This window comes from Exophiala aquamarina (genome assembly GCF_000709125.1).
Source record: "Exophiala aquamarina CBS 119918 chromosome Unknown aczIA-supercont1.21, whole genome shotgun sequence".
NCBI lineage: Eukaryota > Fungi > Ascomycota > Eurotiomycetes > Chaetothyriales > Herpotrichiellaceae > Exophiala > Exophiala aquamarina.
Window position 1 is genome coordinate 250815 of NW_013550567.1, and position 19578 is coordinate 270392.

At 51.6% G+C, this 19578-nt stretch overlaps 6 protein-coding genes across 6 annotated transcripts; 1 reads left to right on the plus strand and 5 right to left on the minus strand.

Moving 5' to 3' along the window:
• Positions 1-1112: 1112 nt before the first annotated feature.
• Positions 1113-2467, minus strand: A1O9_12136 (uncharacterized protein; the record flags this gene model as incomplete). Its single annotated transcript, XM_013398935.1, has 2 exons — positions 1113-2410; positions 2455-2467. The coding sequence occupies 2 exons, from the start codon at positions 2465-2467 to the stop codon at positions 1113-1115; spliced, it is 1311 nt and encodes a 436-aa protein (XP_013254389.1).
• A 1314-nt stretch (positions 2468-3781) lies between these two features.
• On the minus strand, positions 3782-5104 carry A1O9_12137 (uncharacterized protein; the record flags this gene model as incomplete). The annotated part of the gene is made up of 1 exon (XM_013398936.1): positions 3782-5104. One exon carries the CDS (start codon positions 5102-5104, stop codon positions 3782-3784), a length of 1323 nt encoding a protein of 440 aa, XP_013254390.1.
• A 518-nt stretch (positions 5105-5622) lies between these two features.
• On the minus strand, positions 5623-7664 carry A1O9_12138 (uncharacterized protein; the record flags this gene model as incomplete). Its single annotated transcript, XM_013398937.1, has 5 exons — positions 5623-6581; positions 6660-6762; positions 6839-7164; positions 7222-7491; positions 7628-7664. 5 exons carry the CDS (start codon positions 7662-7664, stop codon positions 5623-5625), a joined length of 1695 nt encoding a protein of 564 aa, XP_013254391.1.
• Positions 7665-8215: 551 nt separating this feature from the next.
• Positions 8216-11851, minus strand: A1O9_12139 (uncharacterized protein; the record flags this gene model as incomplete). The annotated part of the gene is made up of 2 exons (XM_013398938.1): positions 8216-11398; positions 11447-11851. The coding sequence occupies 2 exons, from the start codon at positions 11849-11851 to the stop codon at positions 8216-8218; spliced, it is 3588 nt and encodes a 1195-aa protein (XP_013254392.1).
• Positions 11852-12320: 469 nt separating this feature from the next.
• Positions 12321-13891, minus strand: A1O9_12140 (uncharacterized protein; the record flags this gene model as incomplete). Its single annotated transcript, XM_013398939.1, has 5 exons — positions 12321-12344; positions 12401-12700; positions 12746-13149; positions 13212-13662; positions 13721-13891. The coding sequence occupies 5 exons, from the start codon at positions 13889-13891 to the stop codon at positions 12321-12323; spliced, it is 1350 nt and encodes a 449-aa protein (XP_013254393.1).
• Positions 13892-18491: 4600 nt separating this feature from the next.
• Positions 18492-19259, plus strand: A1O9_12141 (uncharacterized protein; the record flags this gene model as incomplete). Its single annotated transcript, XM_013398940.1, has 1 exon — positions 18492-19259. The coding sequence occupies one exon, from the start codon at positions 18492-18494 to the stop codon at positions 19257-19259; it is 768 nt and encodes a 255-aa protein (XP_013254394.1).
• Positions 19260-19578: the final 319 nt, after the last annotated feature.

Genomic DNA, 19578 nt, shown 5'->3' on the forward strand with positions numbered 1-19578 from the left:
GCAATCATATTCGCAATTCGGAATCTATCTGACCTGGACGCAATGACGAGGCTATACTTGCAGACCAGACTGGAAGCGAGAGCCCCGTCTAGACTACGAACCCTTGCCTGCTCGTCTGGGGCTGTACGAGTAGGTTTGCATGGTGAGATGGTGAATCGCCCAGAGTGAAACGAGCGAACCATTGTCTCAAGGCGCACGACAGAGCCCTCGGCCCCACACTTAGCTGAGCACACTGTACGGTCTGGTACCTGCGATGGGATTACTTATATCATGACGTGGAGCTTTGCTGGGCCATACATGCTGCCTGGGGTCGAGTAGGTATGCTGCAGTTACTGTTTTACATCTGAGGTCAAGCTTCACCACACGTCTCACCACCACCCATGTTGTAAATAATACGGGGTATCGTACGTGTATCATGTGTCGGTGGTATTGGGAGAGGCTGGATCGGCCTTTCTGCTGGGGTCTTCCGCGATGATGCAACAACGATACGTTGGGTGTGTTGTGCAGGACCGGTTTCAAGGTATGGAGTACGCTGTACCTTAGTGGAGTGATATCATAGGAATGTTGGTGCCGACGGTATTTTCGTGTGCTGATATCGAAATCGTGCTCCAGAGGTACCTACTGTAGGTAGCCTTTTATTGACCGTAGAGCTAAATAGTTGAATACCACGTTTGTAGACATACTTCTACCAGTATTTTGGGACCGCGAAGGAAGATTGAATGGCAACCTTGAGCAGGACCAAGGAGTACAGTATATTAAAAAAAAAAACACACGGAAATCGGCTGATTTTGCAAGGTGTAATTCAACAGGTGACATGTCAAGCTCAATTCTATTGCAGGCCAATCCAGATCTTTTCTATTTGCCCAATATTTGCCCAAGGCCATCAAACGCCAAAACATTGGTGGATATCGTGAGAAATAATCCTTTGGATAGGAGAAGTCTCTCTTTAATTCATTCAACCATTTCAAATTTCAACGCCATCCTTCGTGAAAGTGTCACCTGTGTAAGTATTTCCCAAATGGGCAGGTACACAACCTCGTTATACGTGGTAAAGGATTGTTTTCCACTTCTGCCACTTCGCGTATTGAATGTCTAGGTTTTGGTTCGGACCATCATGCCACGTGATCGAGTTCCGAGTAAACTTGTTTCTCCATGGTGGGGTGCTGAATCAGGGAAGGGGAAAAGTTTCGACTCTTGTGACCATCGTCAGGCTCGTATATGCTGGAGCCGTCATGGCTATCGTCGTCGACAGACTCACGGTCACTTTCGTCTCGGAAAGGTTTGTTGACCTCTTGATTGACGATGGAGCTGTCGGCATCGTAGTCATCGACCACGAGGATTGGGCCCTTCTCTGTATCATTGGAGATGGTCTCGACGGCTGTCGCTTTGTCAGGCATACTGTAAAGATAGGTTGCAAGGAATACCAAAATCGAGCCGAGTAAGAAGTAGATGGTAGGAACGAAATTGAAAAGAAAAATTGAGGCAACTGTCGAAAGGATGATGGAGAGTGAGGTTGCAAAGCCTTTCAAGATGTTGTCGGCATATTTGATGACCATGGCAACGATCAAGCCTCCGGCAGCCTGAACACAGATGGTGAAGGCAACCACGGGGTTGTAGCCTTGGAAAAACCCACTGGTCCTGATGGCCTGGCCATCCCAAACAAATGCTCCAAAAAGAGCGATGGCCAGGCAGCCAACACTCAGTTGGATGTTGCGTACCCAGATGGTTGTGCTCTGGCCACCTTTGAGAACCCGCTCGAAATAGACACCCGCAAAGCCAGAGCAAACGCAGGCAACAGCAACAGCAATAATTCCTAAAGAATAGTTGCCCTGGTGAACAGGAGTGGTTGTGGTGGTTGAAGAGGGGATTTGCACACAAGCAACTCCTGCGGTAAGGATAAAGAGGGCCAGCCACTTCTTAGGCGACAAAGATTGACCCAGCATTAAGACTGCAAATAGCGCAGTTGTCAAAATCTTGCATTGATAAGTAACCTGGAAAGTGGCCGCATCGAGATTTGAGGCTGCGACAAACTGTAGATTGTTCTGAAGAGTGTAGAGGATGGCGGGCACAAGTAGTTTAGGGAAACCGCTTTTGATGGAGAAGATATCGGTGGCCAATTGACGCATGCTATAGCGTGATGAGCTGTGGGACGGAGAGGCTCCGTCCGACAGAGTGGGCAATTGTGAGTAGCGGTGCGCTGATTGTTGGTCGCGTAGGTGAATGGCGAGACATATTATACATTTGATGACTTCGGAAAGCACCACTGCTGTAGAGCTCAGGTATCGTGGACCCGGTAGGATTCGAGAATATCGCATGGTCAGAACCAGGGTAGAGTTCTGGACGACCAGGATCATTAAGGATATATACTTGGTGGGCACGCCATAGATGGTCGAAATGCCATCTGCGAGTCCTGGTCAGTGACCTGTGATTCCGAGCGAGAAGCAGTCATCATACCTTGCGCGGCCATATTTTCAAAGGAGTGTTATTTTGAGTATTGTGTATAGAACGGAAAGCGAACGAGGGTGAAAACGAGGGGCGCCGGCGATGGGCAAATGTGGGAATGAGTGACTGTAGTTGAAATCAGAAGCACGGAGGCAAGGAGGTCATTCCATTATGGCAACGACTAGACCTCGTGGGCGTGCTCCGTAGGGCATACGGATAGGATGCTTTGTGAGGCGACACAAAGACGTCTGTGCTCTCGTGAGCCGTGGAGGGAGAGCATTCCAAGCAAGTCTGGGTGAGGAAGAGGAGGTCAGCTGCGAGGGAGAGCAAGGGACAGCGCGAGTTTAGAAGTAAGGTGAGTGGATGGAGGTGGATGAATGGCTTTCTGCGGCCGACGGGGTGCGAGAGATTAAGGGTGTAGGGCACCGAATTCGACCAACCGCGCTGACACCTTTCAGGCACTAGTCCGTTAGAGTCGGCGCGTCGTGCCACCCACAACGCACTGGCCATGGGAACAAAGGCGGCAAAGGCAAAATGCTGTCTGGACCACCAGTCCGGGGTTTGAGTTCAAAGAGCGGCAGTGATGTTGGATGGGATGATCGAGAAAAGGTGCATCTCGACAAGTAATTCTTGAGGGTGGTTGCTGTGAATCTGTGATGCAAATGGGCAGTTGCTGTAGAGATCAACAGGTACCACGACTCTTTCATTCGTGGAGCATGACAGGTGCCCACAAAAGACGCCCTCACAGGGGAATGGCACCCACCGAATCTGCTTATCCACGCCTAACCGATCAAGGTTTAGGCGCGCTCTTTAATTGGAACGACCCATCCTTTTGGTCCGTGGCTTGGTGGTTCTGGGCAGCCTTTTTCTCGGTTTGGGTCCGCATGGCACGCTCGCTCAGTACGAGAAAGCATCCGGCAGTCAGTCCTCGACTCCTTCGTTGGATCCCTGCCATCTTCCGCGTACGAGTACCAGTATATCGCTCACAATTGGACACCCGCATCCCCTTCGATAGGCGTCCGCCTCAATCGATAAATGATGGCGTCTCGGATAATCGTAACTCCACAAGTACGGAGTACCAAACACGGAGTGTACTTCCCATGCCCAGAGAAACGCACACAAGCGTTCTTAGAACGTAAAATGTTCCCTATGAATTTGTGCACAACGCTTGTTAGATCTTCATCGCCAAACGTTGACTCGCTCTTTGACAGGTGCTGGATCTGCGTGACACGCACGACAAGGACGGTCACGTGACTCGGCGCGCACGGAGCCTTGGAAACGGATCTCAGATGGCAATGCTGCTGGAAATGAAGATTCTGTCAGATAGGCTTCCCCATGATCAACTAGCATAGCTAAAGTGAAAGTTGTCCAATCGGTACGCTTTCCCAACGGGCTTTCCCGTGAAAAAGCCCAAGAGCCAGTCCTTCAAGGTGACTTGGACGTTATAGGAGACGTGCTTTAAAACCCAAGCATAACTTGCAGCACGCCAGATCCGTCGGCTGTGAGGTTCACTATGATCGTTGACTTGAATCTGCCACATTGCATTATTGCAGCTCTGTCCTGCCAGCTGGAGATCGTGCATGGTTTGGTGGAGATTGTCCATGTACTGTTGTAGCGATCGAAAGTCATCGGCATAGTCCAAGGTTATCATTGCTAGAGTAAGCAGACATGTCAATTGGAAGACCATCTCTAACCGCCGCTGTTGTGTAATCTCTGCCCCGGGAGGTGGCTGCCTCCCCACCAAGGACAAAAGGGTTGAGTCTGGCTGCAGGCAGAACGAATGGATAGGGGCCGACTGGTGAGAGACCAATGGACGATTCGTCAATGCTCTGATCGTTGACAAGGATTGCCAGAGCTCCCTCAGCTTGCCCAAGAACCGGTTGAGATCCGTCAAAAGCCTGGGGAGATCTGTCTCATCCCAGATGTAACTCTCCGGGCTAGTCCCATAGATGCATTCAAAGAAACACATCACCCTCGACAACAGTACGGACTTGACAGCGAGCGGCCCCCCAGTCGACTTCAAGATCTTCCGAACCGCTGCATAGTGCATTCCAGATGCCTCTTTGGACCCGGTACGCCTGTCGAATGTTCCCAAGCTGATCATGGATGCCAGCAAATCATCCTTCCGCTTCGGGTTGGACTTAACGCTCAGAGATCGGACCAGCTTCAAAGCCTCACCTTTGTGACGCACTACTGCCAGCTCCAGTGATTTCTTTTCTGGGTCGGAGGCATATTTATTGAGGGAGAGCCGGTAGGAGGCTGACCGGGCCAGGGCAACCTGAAAACAAGCTGGAGTGGTCAATGCAATGGAAAAGTTACTGGCAACTGGATGCGGCTGTAGTCGTGGGCTAAATCCATATGTGACCTTGGGATAGTACAACAGGTAGAAGGAAACCAGATGTTCCTGAAATCGATCAAGACTGATTGGCAGCGCCGCAAAAGGGTCGAGGCGGTCGGAGAAAGGCCGCAGACTCCTTCGCAGGATCTCGAGGATCTTTTGCTCTGTATTTGAAGCTTGGACATGATTGCGATCGACGACCGCAAGCCTGGGAAGGGCCTCTTCAACCGCCCTGTGCGGTACCGAGAGTAGTTTGCTCTTGGACTCGAGCGGAACCAGTTCCTTCTTGACTATAGGCACGGAGTCGCACTTTTTTGGCCCCATCTTTGCTAGACACCATTTCGAGGATGAGTGCTGGCCACAAAGGTACGAGGTGACGCACGATTTAAGAAGACCTGATAGATCCGAATGTGATGAGCCTGAAGTTGTCTTTGAGCCTGGCTTTGTCGATCTCCCTGGCCCTGGTCCTGGTCCTGGCCCTGGCCTTGTCCCGGTCCCGGTTCCTTGCCAGAATCCAAGGTCGACCCGAGTTTCACAGCTTGACAAGGGCACCTCGAGCGGCGAGGAGCTTGACTTGAAGGAATGATTCGCCAAGATCAGCAAAATACGGGTCGCCCCTTGGCCCCGCGACGGAGGCCGCGACCGTTGGTGCCACCCGAGCTTAATCCTTCGCCTCACGCCTGACGCTTCACGTACAAGAAATCAAGGATTCGTACGCCTGGCCTCGTCTTGCCTCCGACTCTCAGCTCACTTGAACATCAGAGTGCCTCAATCTATCTGTCGTCTTCAGCAGTCTACTTACAATCTCCCCCTCCATGAGCGGCTCAACGACCAAAGATCTATCACAGTCTAGCTCGTTCCGTCTCGTCTCTTACCCAAACCCCCTTCCTACCCTCCTCTTTATTTCTGACCTTCAGTACTCTCCTCAGCAACTTCCCGGTGGGGCTCTTAGGAACCTCGTCCGTGAATTCCAGCTCGTGAAGCCATTTATACCTGACCTTTCTCTCCTTCACAAATTTCAGCAGTCGCCTCCCAACCTCGGGCGTCGGTTCAATGCCCCTCTTCAACACCACGTACGCCTTGGGCCTCTCGCCCGAGTAATCGTCGGGGATACCGAGGACGGCACAATCTTCAACCTGTGGATGACCTAAAAGTAAGTCCTCCAGCTCTGCAGGAGGCACCTGCAACCCCTTGACCTTGATCATCTCTTTGATGCGATCTTCGATGTGGATCAAGCCCTCATTGTCGATGTTCCCGACATCGCCCGTATGGAAGAATCCCTCCGCATCGAACGTTTCTGCCGACGCTGTCGGATTGCCCAGATATCCCATCGCAATCTGTGGCCCACGAGCGAGGATCTCTCCAGTCTCTCCCGGGCCAAGCTCCTTCCCTGTCGTCAGATCCAGCACCTTTGCCACGGTATTCGCCACCAACATTCCCCCAGTCGTCGCATATTTATAGTCATAATGGCTTGGCGGATGGCAGGAAATGCACGCCGTCGATTCTGTAGCACCGTACCCTTGCCTGAACCCGGTCCAGGGGAATTTCCTCCTGAGTAATTCAATGATCTCTGGCGAAATGGGAGCGGACCCTGACGACCATCGTTCGACGTGCCGCAGAGCATAGTCGTCGACAATTTTATCCCGCACCAGACGGATGATTATGGGAGGGACGAGAATGAGTTCTTTGATCTGGAATTCGACGATTGCGTCCAACATTGCCTTCATGCTAAAGGCAGGCAGCATTACCGAATCGCCATTCATAAAGACCGGGTATGTGCAGAATCGGACAAGCCCAGTGACTAAATTGCAAGACAGTCAGTCAGCCCCTTGTGAGTCAAAAGCCTTGAACTTCCAAAAAGTTCGAGAGCAGACCATACTGTGAAACAACGGCATTACCGCGAGTATCTTATAATCTCGACCTGCTTGCAACTGCCGAAGCTGATGGCATTGAGCAATGATGTTCTGATGGGACAGCATGACCTATTATCATAGCATTCGAACATTAGAAAACCAACGTCACACTCACAGCGCACACACCCTCTGTTCTCAAACATACCGCTTTAGGTAACCCCGTAGTCCCACTACTAAAGTTCAAATACCCACAAACCTGGGCATTCGTCTTGCCCTCTGGGATCCGAAAAGGCAGGTCAGGCTCATACCGCTGCCCGATCTCCTCCATGAGAGTCTGAATACTGACGAACCCCTCGGAGCTACCCTCCAGCAGCAGGACATGAGAATCCGGGATCCCAGCCTCGCGCGCAGCTTCCAGCGCTACGGCCAGAGAGCTCGGGAGCGTGATGAGGATCTTAGACTTGGCTGTTTTCAGTGCGTGCGTCATTTCCTCCGCCGTGTACGCTGGTGATGCGCCGTTGACTCGCCCGCCTGTTGAAGCAATTCGGTGATTAGAGGTCACGATGCAGTCGCACTATCGACACATACCTGCACGAACAACAGCCCACATCGCGACGGGATACCAGATGGTGTTTGTACTGAACAAGCTGACCGTGTCGCCCGCGTGGAGGCCATACTGGTGCACTAGCGCTGTGCTCAGCTGCGTCGCCTGGGTCTTGACCTGGTCCCAGTTGAGCCGCTCTTTCGTGGCCGCGTTGACGTATCCCGCCAACGATTGCTGGGGTTGGGGCTGATTGTACAGTGGTGAGTACGGGCCCGGCTCGAATGCCCATTCCCACGTTGTGATGTTGGTTGGGACTAGCGATAAGAATTAGTACTACGTCCATGGATTTACTGTGAGGCCAACGTTGTAGTGCTAAGCGAGGAGCTTGACGAGGCTGCGTCGAGAGATGAGAGGGCCAAAGTGAATCCATCTCACACCAAAGTAACTCACTTTCGAGATCCCGGTGTGGCGATTTGAACAATACCATAACAATGGCTTAATTACTTTTGTTTGCTTGTTTTCTGACTGTTATTGTCGGCTGGGACTCAAGACCATCGTTGTTTTCAAAAGAGACGACCTTTTGAGACACACGGGGAACCCAGTCTTTCTTCCCTCCCTAATTAATTAAATGGTGTCTGCTCAAAGAAGGGCTCATCGGCTAGATCGGCCTTTGAGAGGGACTCGGTACCACTCTCACTCTAACTACTACCCAAGGAACGATGTGTGTTGAAAAAGTTGGAGAATGTGGGGAGGCCTGGGTGGCACGAGGTTTGGCTTTACCTCGGCCTTGCAGTTTGGTTGCCTTTCCGGGATATAGATGGATCAGCTGTATTGTTTGCCAGTGGAACGATTGAGACCAAAGGACGGACGGGTCTGACTCAGGTACTAGGAGCAGTAGTAGTACCCAGGAAGGTAACTCACGGCGACAAAGAAGGACAGTTTACAACCTCGTTCATCATTCCATCATAGTTCGAACATCATCAGCACATAGAAATGTGTACCTATCTAGAATAGAACATTGTGCCAGCAAGCCCGCAATCAAAAGGCCCCGATTTCAGACACTTGGCTCGTCACCGTGAACGATCGGTCGTTCATCGCAAGGGCACTTCTAGCGTCGTGACCACTGGCAATGCCCAACTCCCTTGCCCTCTTCGCAAAAGCCCGGAAATCGATCTTGGGACCGCTGCTAACCACGTTCCCACGTCCGTCCTCCTGGCGCGCAGCAGGCATGTTCTCACCGCTCACAATACAGAGAACTGTCATCCCTCTCCTGTATTTCAGCCCGTTCAGGAGTTTGGGCGTGATGAGGAAGTATTGGCTACCACCGTCTTCCGCAGCGATGTCGACCATTCTTCCATGGACCATTCGTTCGTTGCGGGGGTCCATGCCCTGATTGATCTCGTCCACCACGCGGAATGGTGCCTGGCTCAAACTTTGCAGCGCCATGAGGTAGAAGATGGTGCTGACCGCTCTTTCACCGCCGGACTGCCGATGGCTGTCTAGAAGGCTGAGAGGTTCTTGTTCGCGGAATTTGACGCTGATGTGGATGGCCCAGTTGCCGAAGTCCAGCCCGTTACTCATCCCTCCATTTTCTTCAGTACAGTCAGTTGCATCGTCAGATGAGGCCTTGAACACGGTCACCTGACCCGCACAGCCAATGCGATCGAACGAGTCGGAGAATGCGGCGCTGATTCTCTCCACATAACCCTCTAGCTTCGGTTCCCATTTGCCTCGAATTTCCTTGATGCCGTTCGCGAAAGCCTCTTGTCGCCTCTCGGCTTCCTGAACCTTGGCCTTGAGCTTCTCAATGATTTTGGCGCGGTCCTCGAATTCTTTAATGATGCTGGCATTTCCACCTTCAGTCAATGCCAGCTGAGCATTCTGAGAGTCAATCTCCGCGTCGAGGTTCTCTTCGGTCTGCAGAGCACCCACTTGCTCCATCGTCTTAGCTAGCCCAGAGTCTTCTTCCTCCTCCTCCAGTCGTTGAGCCTCAACCTTCAATTGGTACACTTCTCTAAGGATCTGTTCGGCAACTTGTTTCTCTTGGGCACAAACACGTCTTGCCTCTGCAAGCTCTACCTCTTTCTCCTGTATCGTCTGAACAATGTGCTCGTTCTGTATCTCCAACCCTTCAACATCAGATGCAGCTTCGATGGCGATGACCTGGGCTTCAAGAAAACGTGCCGCCGCCGCCTTCAGTGCTCCCGTTGCGGCTGCAAAATCCAAGATGGCTTGAGCCTTTTCCAAGAGCATATGGTCCTTTTCTGCCCGAAGCGCATTGACTCGGCCACGAAAACCTTCAATCTGATCTTGTAGACCTTCGAGCTTGGTCTCTGTGTCCTGTATCTTCTGGTCAAGCCCCAACCATACTTTCCTAGCGGTCTGTTTGGCGTCCCTCTGGCTCAACAGTGCTGCAAGTTGCACGCCCACTTGTTCATGTTCGCCTTTCTTTTCTTTCGCTTCGTTCTTGAGGTTCAAAATTTCAGATCTGATGATCTCGAGCTCACCGTGATTTTCAGCGATTGACCGCTCTATCGACGCTTTCCTTCCCATGTCGACAGGTTGATCAGTCCATCTCTGGGCCGGCCTGACGTCTCGCACTCGTGCGGTGTTGCCTGCTGAGCCATACTCCGCTCGCCTTATGAATTGATAGGTTTTTCGGCCAGCAACATAGCTCTGAACCGTAGTATTCGCCAGATCATCATGCTGCTGCTGACTCAGCTCCTTGGATGCGATAGCGGACCGATGTAAGGCCTTCTCACTGCACAACATCGCAAGTACAGTAGGCGGGCCGACTAAATGGTCAATCGCCCAGCTGTCCAGGCCAAAATTGTTCATCTCTGTCTGAGACAGTGGTGGCCGGTGTTGTGAGAGGTCGCTCGCGGAGCATGTGCGCAGGCTCACATCATGAAGCTTTTTCTCCTTTAGCAATTTCTGTTGAAGCTTGAGAAAATCTTCCCGATTCTGGGCAGTAATGATTTTGAAGTCGTTCTCTTGCAAAAGTGACTCGATGGCATCGGCCATTCGGGAATCCTGAAGTGAGCATTCCAAGATTGGTGGTCCGTAGACGACGTCCTTGAACTGATCTCGATTTTCTTGTACCCACTTCCAGGCTTGAAAGGTGTCGCGCGAGAGACTATTCAACTTGTTTTCTTGTTGCCCCGCCTGTGTTTCTAGACCTTGAAGAGTATTATTTAGGTCTGTAAGTTTCGTAGTTCTTTCTTTTCCTTGCTCTCTAAGATTGTCGTAACGTAGCTTCAAATCTTGCTCGTAACCGCTGAACTGTCTCTCTTTGTTTCGTAGGCTTTGAATCTCATCCGAGATGATCCGAACATCAAAATCTTCAGGCGGCTCGGCTTTCTTCCGTTTGAGTTCGGTTAGCTTTAACTCGTTCTGCTTGATCTCTCCCCTGGTGTTGGGGATGCTCTTCTTTTCAGCCTCGACCTTGTTGTCGAGATCCTTGATTCTATCTTGCTTCTCCTCGACCTCTTTCATCAATCGATCGCATTCGCGCTCACTATCCTTCAAAGTTCTCGCACGATGAGAAACGACTTGTTTCGCCTGTTCGCTGTACCGCTGTTTTGACTCCAGCCTCTTCAAAGTTGGGGCTGAGGCGTCCTTAAGCCGTGTCAATTGGCGATCAAGTGGTGGGATCATATGTCTTGCGTCGCGGTACTTGGTCTTCGCATCGGCATATCTTGCTATGGGGCGACACTTTTCGAACCATGTCAGTCTTTTCTGCACCGATGCTCGCTCTCTCATTCGATCGACCTCTGAACGTTGCATCTCTTGACGATTTTGGAGATTGACAAGTTGCTCTTGGTGGCCCCTGTTCTCGCTGATGTATTGAGTTTGGGAGCTTCGCAGTTTCTTCAGATCTTCATGCATCTTTGTCATCTCAGCGCCGGCGACTGCACGCTGGGTGCTCGCTAAAAGTTCGACTGGACTCATTTGAGCAAATTCTACCACCTTGTCCTGGGGCAGAAATTGACACAAGTTGTCGATTTGGATGTTAAAAGAATTTGCCATAGCTTGAACCATTTTTGCGGAGGATGCTTTGTCGTTCAACATAAACACGGATTTATTGCCCTCTTTCTTTATAGTTCTCATTATGATGGGATTTCTTCTTGTCCGAGGGGGCCCATGAAGTTCAATCTCAATGGTCGCTTCGCGACAGCCATGCTTGACGAATTCGCTGGGATCCTTGGCTCTTCCGAGATACTGGTGCAAATTAGGAAAGGTCTACCCTCCGATGGGCAAAGTACATACCGAAGGCGGCCAGCCCAGCCCAAGACATATGGCGCAGACAAGCGTGCTCTTACCTGTCCCGTTAGGGCCGATGACCATGTTTAGATTTGGGCCGGGGAAGAATTCGGCAGAGGTGTAAGTAACGAAATTCGTTAGTTTAACCCGGACGATTGCACCAGGCTGGTATTTTGGTTCATTTTGTACGTTGCTCTGGACAACAGCGCTATCAGGCGCTCCTGAGAGAATCAAGGACGGTGGAGCAGAGTCTGTATCGGCTGAAGCACCACCTACATCATCCTGGGAGCCAGGTGGGCGGCGCATCCTCTTGCTGTCATTCGGAGCGGTGGATGATGGCGTGTTCGGTCTGGAGTCATCATTATCGTCAGAGTCTAGCGCCCTCGACCGACGACCGGTCATTAGAGCCATAGAGTCGTTGATATGTGGTAGGCTGAACGTCTGTAGAGCGACCTCAAGTTATGGGTGGGTTCATTAGAAAGCGCGCAGGCAGCGCGGCCGACGTGACTTTACGTGAAGTGGGGGGAAACGCGCCTTGTCACGTGATTCTTCCTAAAAGTTAGATCGAACAGCGACAAGCAAGTATCATATGTAAAGACGAGTGACAAGGGCAGCGAAATATGATGAAGAGGCCTTCTTCAACCATGAGTCAAATTCAAAGATTCACTTTTTAGATTCGGACTCAGACATCATCCGATTTCATTACGCTTAAAAAAAGTACTATAGCACTCATATTTTTGTGCATGGTCCCAGGACAAGTCCAGATGCGAGGAATACATTTCCATAAATGTGCCACGTACTAGTTGCAAAAAGGGTATCTCAGAGTCCCATATTAACAGTTGTGTCGCATTGTCGCTTCCGTAGCGGGCCGGAATTACACTTAAAAGAAATTACCGCGAGGGACCTGATGATGATCGTGGTCAGTACGAGGTGGGAACAGGAAAGAGAGGAACGACTCACAGCCAAGAAGATGGCGGTTGTGATGGCCCCGATGATAAAGGCGACGATAAGAGCTTGGAGGAAAATAGTGTCTTGGATTTGACGAAGAGCAGGTTCTTGAATCCAAACTTCACGGTCAAAGATTTTGCGAATGACATTGCGTTTTTCATACTGGGCGACCCAGGGTTCATCTTCGTAGCTGTTGCTCGATCCCAGGGTGTCGAAGGAACCTTTGCCCAAGGCGTACTCGGAAGCAGCTGATTCGGAATCCTGGAATAGCTCCCAAGGGCGCAGATGGCGATGGTGCATGCCGTGCAAGACCTGTTGTGTCAGCGGAAATCACCAGGCATTCAAAGACGGACTTACCACACACATGCCCTTCCAAGCGGCAAACAGGGTGGAGATACCGATAAAGAGACCGAGGAAAGCGAGAGCTCTCCAGCCGCGATGCGCGGAGCTGAGGGTGATAACGATGGCATAAACGATTCCGGCGACTATGCCGGCGACACCAAGGCCACGAGCAAATGTCTGTCTAGGTGGGTTGCCGTTGCAGATGGTCCAGCGAATAAAATTGGGATGTGCTTGGTGGCGGAGGGTCCATTCAACGGTGGCCACGACCCCACGGAACGCAGAAGGATGGGTGGTGACGGAGAGAGCCTTCAGGAGACCAGCCTTCTCTTTGGAGGACAGATTGAGCAAGCGTGCTCCGCCATCGGCAATGTAAATTGCAATGATGCGAGAGATCTCTTCACGGAAAGGTTGGATGGTAACTTGAGCACACGGTTAGCTGAGAAATGAAGCCGAGGAAGGGCAGGGCATTGAGCAAACATACATGGTTGGAGGGCGCCAGCTTCGTCAAAAGCGGTCTGAGCCTTTTTCCCCAGGGGCAGACTTCCGGCAGGCAGAGTGGAACCGTCCTCGCTCCAACGGGCTGTGGATGGAGCGACACTTTCCCGATCCGTGGCGGATGGGGTGCGCGGCGGTGTGTTGAATGGGTTTGGAACGGCTTCTGGCATTACAGCCTTGGCCTGAGGGTCGAAATCGGTGCCTTTGAGGACGGCTGCAGCTTCGGGGGCGATCTTCTTGGGAAGCTTCTCCTTCTCTGCACTGGTCTTCTCTGCTAGGGCATGCTCTGGAGTCCATTCTTTGGCGAGCATCTGCTCATTTTGTGGAAGTTCGGCAAAGCGCTTGCAGTAGTCGCGGTACCAGAGGAAGAATTGGAGATTCTCGGCATCATATTCGATATAGCGGAGAAAATCCATGAACTCGCGCACACTCACGGGCTGGGAGAGAAGATCAGAGGTTTGGTTCGGGGTGGGAAACAATTGAGGGATAGCTTACTGGACAGGTGCCGCCACTGATGATTCTATCAAAAGAAAGAGCGTCGGGGATGCCATATGGTGAGCTGGAGCTGGAAGTGACAGATTCAGCCTGGCCACCTTTTTCGGAGTCAAGAGACTGGCGGGAAGAAGTGACATAGACAGGACGGCGATAGTTGAGGGATGCAGACATTTGGGCAGGTGAGGGATGTTAGTAAGAGAAGAGAAAGTGCTCTGGTGGAAAGGGAACAAGTTATCACAGCGCACGTGGGAACGAGGGATAGAAAAAGCGAGTGGGACGTGCGAAGTATATGAGCTTCCAGGGAAAGCAAAGGCCACGAGGGTCTATGAACACGGGAGGGAGCAAGAGGAGTTTATGTTTTACGCGTTCTACAAGACAGTCGATGTCGGTGTTGGCGATGGCAATGGCAATGGCAATGGCGACGGCTGTGGGATTGGGTTTGCGGTTGGTGTTCAAGAATAGAACCGTGCCAGGAGTGCAGGACTCAGTCGTGTTGGCAAGCGGACAAACGAAGCGCCAGGAGACGGTAACCGTAGATATGCAATGCAGTGTGCCTGTCAAGACTCGAGAAACGTAAAGTGATGGCTCAGAAGGAGGGGACGGGTTGGGTTCAGGGTAGGTAGGGGTAGGGTGCGGAACATGAATGGGTATCCTTGTAGCCAGGGAGCAAGGGAGCTGGGCGCATGGATTCTTTGGATTGTCACTGGATGAGGAGCGAAGTGGACTAAGGAGAATTTCCAACAACCGCAAAGGCTGCAAAGTCCGGATCGGCCTCATCTGAACAAGCTCATGCTAGAACGAGGAGGAAAGTGGATGAAAGTGGATGAAAGTGGACTTGTACGGAGGAGCCGAGGGGCAGAGGGCAGAGGGCAGGCATCGGCCGGACGCCACCAGCACGCCCATTGCACGCGGCACACCACAGACGACACGTACAGACGACACGTACAGACCGGAGTATGTACAGAGTCACCTATTGCGCAGCTCGCATAATCCCATCTCGATCGACCCGGTTCTGTCGCAGCAAAAGCGGCTGGCAATATCGAATTCTCAGCTCCACCGCGTCATTGCTCGTATCTCGTGTCTCGATTCTCTACCCGTCTTGGTCTCAACTCTATTCGATGCAGTCCAATTATTGAGTCCGACCTCGTCAACCACTTCCCGTCAACCTGACACCAGACGATGATCACTGCAGCTTTTCGTACAGTGCGAGAAATTCATTCATTCCAGATCTGGGCAGTAGATAATCAAGAGATCGTTAGAGGTGCCAGTTCCAGTGCCGGTGCTCGGTGCAGTGGTGGATGTATCTACTGAGGAACTCGTACAGTATTGTCACCTCCTTGCCTCGTTGTGGCTTGCATTCTCTGCACTCTGAATTGGTGACTCCCTCCCCTCCCATTTGCAATCTTTGTGACTGGCGAAGGTGACAGCACTGACAGCCCCACGGCCCCATACCCAGAGTGAGTGAGCCCATTTCAATGGCGTCCATGTTGACCGAATCATTCCCCCCACTACCCTAGATCGCGAGCTCAAGGGAGCATGCAATAATGACTTCTCTCCTCTTCCCTTCCATGAACAACACAACTGCACAATCCGAGGCAAGGAATCGACTAGCGACAGAAATTTGCCATTTCTTGTAAGTTGTACATAATACTGGCCCTTCTCCATGCTCGCAGCTCAAGGGCGTGTTGCTTGTGCGGTGTAAGCTAGCTCAGGGCCCTGTGCTCACGCTGGGAGGCCGTCCCCTGTCGTCATGGTGCTGTGTCCTCGATCCTAGTCGGTTTGTTAGTGCAAGCCCTGGATTAGCTTTTGGCCAGGGGAGATACGCGAATCGCCGGGGGAGCGAGGCTAAGTCGATCAGAGATTTCCGAGCCTTCGGCCACTCGTCCCAGGCACCATCTCCAGGAGTTGGCGCCCGAGGGCCACCCTCGGCACCCATTAGTCCCTGACCCATGGGCCATCGTCCCCACAAACCAAGTGCCATTTACTATCCATGTACACAGTACGAGTACTAACTAGGGACTAATTACGAGTAACTACTCCGTACTGTACGGCGTATCAAGCCCTTTCACAGAGAACCACGATCCTCCGTACTCCGTGTTGATGCTTGGCACCGCTTGCTGCCGAGATCCAGAGATCTAATTACGAGTAGATACCAGCAGATAGAGATCGAGACATCCAGTTGGTCCACGCTCGTCCTCGGATATGGAACCCAGACACTCGGGGACCCAGGGACCCAGGGACTCGTGGCATTGCTCTTCATCACTACACCCAAATTCCCTTCCAACATCCGTTTCCATTCAACTGCTCCATTGCAATAGTCGTTCCCTTCGAATCCACAAATTCAGACCCATAACTGTCTGTTATCTGCGACCGTCACGTTTTGATCAGCGACGTTTATGCTCCATTCAGACTCGCCGTTGAACGCTGTCTTGCCTCCTCGTTCCCCCGTCGGCAGCTTAACACAGCTCTCCCATGTCAGAGCTGTCAGAAAATGTCTGATGCTGTCCATCTGCACTCCCCCGGACCTCTGACTTGCATTAGCCACCTGGATAGCCTTACATTATGTATCTCCTACCAGTGCATTGCCCCAACATTACATCATCTCTTCCGAAGTCCTCCCTCGGTCTGCAGATAGAATGGCTGTCGGTTCTTGATGGACTTTTTTCATGACGTCTTTGCCTCACGCAAGCCGCTGGAGGTGCATCCACCATCCTCGGCTTCTGACTTTCACCACTCCTAGTACCAAGCACAGCAATTCTACGATAATGGAACCCCTGGTCTGTTGGTTGAAAGATTGGATCAGCTCTACCTGGTACTGTACGTAAATAAAATCGCCTCCGAAGGAAAAAAGGCCAAACTCACGACCGATTTGACGCCAACACAGGCGGCATTCCGCGATCCCCCACCAGGTGCATCATCACTGTCAGTGACCACCCCTGGCCCTGGCAGCCACGGTTTCAGATCCACCAAATCTACCCAACCTTCAACTCCCGTCCAAGCCGCTGAACTTTGGTGAGATCTTAACAAACTAACTAGTGCTCAACGATCTTGGTGTGTTCACCTCTTTGTGGCTTACTCGTATTCGTAAGAGTCGTGCCTAACTAAATAATTAGGTAGCAACCACCCAGAAGCCAGGAACAGCCGTTCTCCTCTTAAGCCTCCACACCTGTGATGATGCTTTTTCGGTATTTACGGCTGCACACGCCTCTTCCCAGTACGGACTGCCTCTTGCCAAATACCTCGCCATCTTCAATTGTGGCCATTGGTCTTTTCGAGATTGGTGGCGTATAAAGAAATGCGCGGGATCTCGGTGGTTCAAGGTTTTCCCCCGAGATCAGAGCCTCAAAATCCTGGCGGACCACGCAGACACGCAAGGTTCATCCAACTTCAACCTCCACGCGTAGAACTCGCGGCCGACTCAACAGCAAAGTAAATTGATAATGCAATGTGGGCCCTTTTCGCTAAACTCTTCCTTCCTCGGATCATCAACCACCCTGGCCGGCCCTCGCACTAATAGGAGATTTTCTACTCGATCGAGATCAGCTCTGCATGCTTAGTCCACTGATCATCTTTGCCTCTCCTCGGGACCTTCCACGCTCTGATTGCTAGTCTACGAGTACAAAGTAGTCTTTATGAAGCAGCTGCTGGACCATTCAAACTACTACTCCTCACGTGTTGTCCGTTCGTGTCGGCTATTTTGCTCACGACTCACAAACTTCCAATCTGTCCGAGTCTAGCTACAACCAACTACTGACGGCCAAGTATGGAGTGCCTCAAGCACAAGCCTCCAGAACCAGTCTCTGAGAAACTCAACGAATTTCGACACCTGATTCAGCCCTTCACATGCAATGCTACTCGTAAGTCCCCCCGAGAATTCTGGTATTAGTACATACTAAGAGATGAGTTCGCCCCCTTGCCAGCTCACATCGATCCCATACGACTTCATGTCAGCCTCATCAGGTTGCACCACCACTCGGCTCTGATGTGATGCTCAACAGAGCTCGGCTGATTCCTCGGTTCGGATCCGGCCAAACTCGACATCAGACCGTTTTGGGAAACTCTGTCGAAATGCCATGTATAGACGAGTAGGTGACCCTCTCGCTTCCCTTGTTCCACGCCGCCGCCTTTTCGATAGCATCTTTATCCCATAGGTAAGGTGTCTCCGCTCCTGAGGCATCAAAAGGATCTCAAGATTAGATCCGGGAAGATCATGGTCCAACACTATCTACAGAGAATTCATCCAAAGTAGGAGGCATGACAAGTCTTCAGAATCTCGAGCCACCGTGATCGGTAGCTACCACATCTCTAAAGGTTCTGCCTACTAGAAATCGCAATGACGAACACCCCAAATTCGCAAGCAAGCAGAAGCTTAGCTGCGATATCCTAGAAAAACCTTTCAATCAAGCATCAGGATGAAGTTGTGCCCTCAACAAAGGTGATCAAAATTGCGCGCACAATGTGCTATTTCGGGTGGTGCCCTTTGTACCTTGTTTTGTTCATTTCTAATCTTGTTCTGCGCTCCGAGCTCCTTCACACACAAAGACTCGGTTGCATTGTCTAGCAAATGTGTAGTCAGCTACTTTAGTCAAGGCTTCCTCAACGAGAAAGGCTGGCCTCATGTGGCAAAGCCTTCCGCTGTACACTTATCGAATACAGTATTGTCGGCAGTACTAGTGCCTTGGATTGGGCATAAGACCGTGACAGAGTCATCCATTTCCAGTACAAACAAAACATATTGAGTCCCACCATTTCCATTTCAAATTATTTCAGCATGTTCTATCTTTGGCGCAGGGGCGAATCCGATTCTCCCTGTGGAATTGAATATACGGTGACCGTGACGGAGACAGTATTACAAGATGCAGCAACAAGCACCCTCGTCAATCTCATCGACGGTACCAGCACAGCTCTGTCTCCCATCGACACTTCATCCACAGCCCTACCGAATTTCGGCGCTAATGCTGCCATGGGCCCTAGCGGCAACAGCACATTTGACTCCCAACCCACAGTTGCCTCCTCCCACACCACTATTAGCGGCAGCAGCAGCAGCAGCAGCAACAGCACCCAAGAAGCGACAGTGAGCGTGACAAGCACACTGGGCACGACCAAAACACTGAGTCTCGTCTCCGCCACACCGCCCATCGGCGCCAGCAGGCCTGCTCCACCTCGCGCGTCCGAATGCCCGAGCAGCGACGCTTCTCACGGCTCATCTTCACCACCTGCAGCGACCATCGCCGGAAGTATCGTCGGGAGCATGGCCGGACTCGCGCTTGTCGGCCTGCTCGTCTCTTATCTCCTCAAGCGCAAGCGGAAGTGGAAGGCCAAGCTGACAATCAAGAAGAAAACAACAACGGAGGAAAATGATAGCCAACGAGGGGAAGATGCGCCACAGATGGGTAACGTGATCGCCACCCTTGAGGCTCTCGAACGGAGGAGTCTTGCCAGCCCGAGATCTTTTGAATTTGGCTTCAATCCAGCTACGGCCCCGTTGCCTGCGCTGCCGAAGCATTCAACGGCTGTGCGGCCGCCACAGTGGATTTGATGGTGGGAAGTTTATACCGGGGTTTTGTTCTGGCTTCAACAGTGTACAATAGTATTACTACGAATGAGATGACGCTTGTTTCACTATCGAGCTAGTTTTTCCTCTCTTTTGCAACTGACTGACTGATGGATTGATTCAAGCCTCGTCGACTGCATACAAGACTTACTGCTCGACAATAGCTCCCTTTCACATAGAAGGTAGAAAGGTGTTTTCCCCAAGCTTAAATCCCGGCTGGGTTCCTGTTTCACATCCAGCGTCCTTTCCAGTACTCGCAGTCCCCATTGTCTTGCAAGCGCTTGCAAGCGACGTAACGAATACA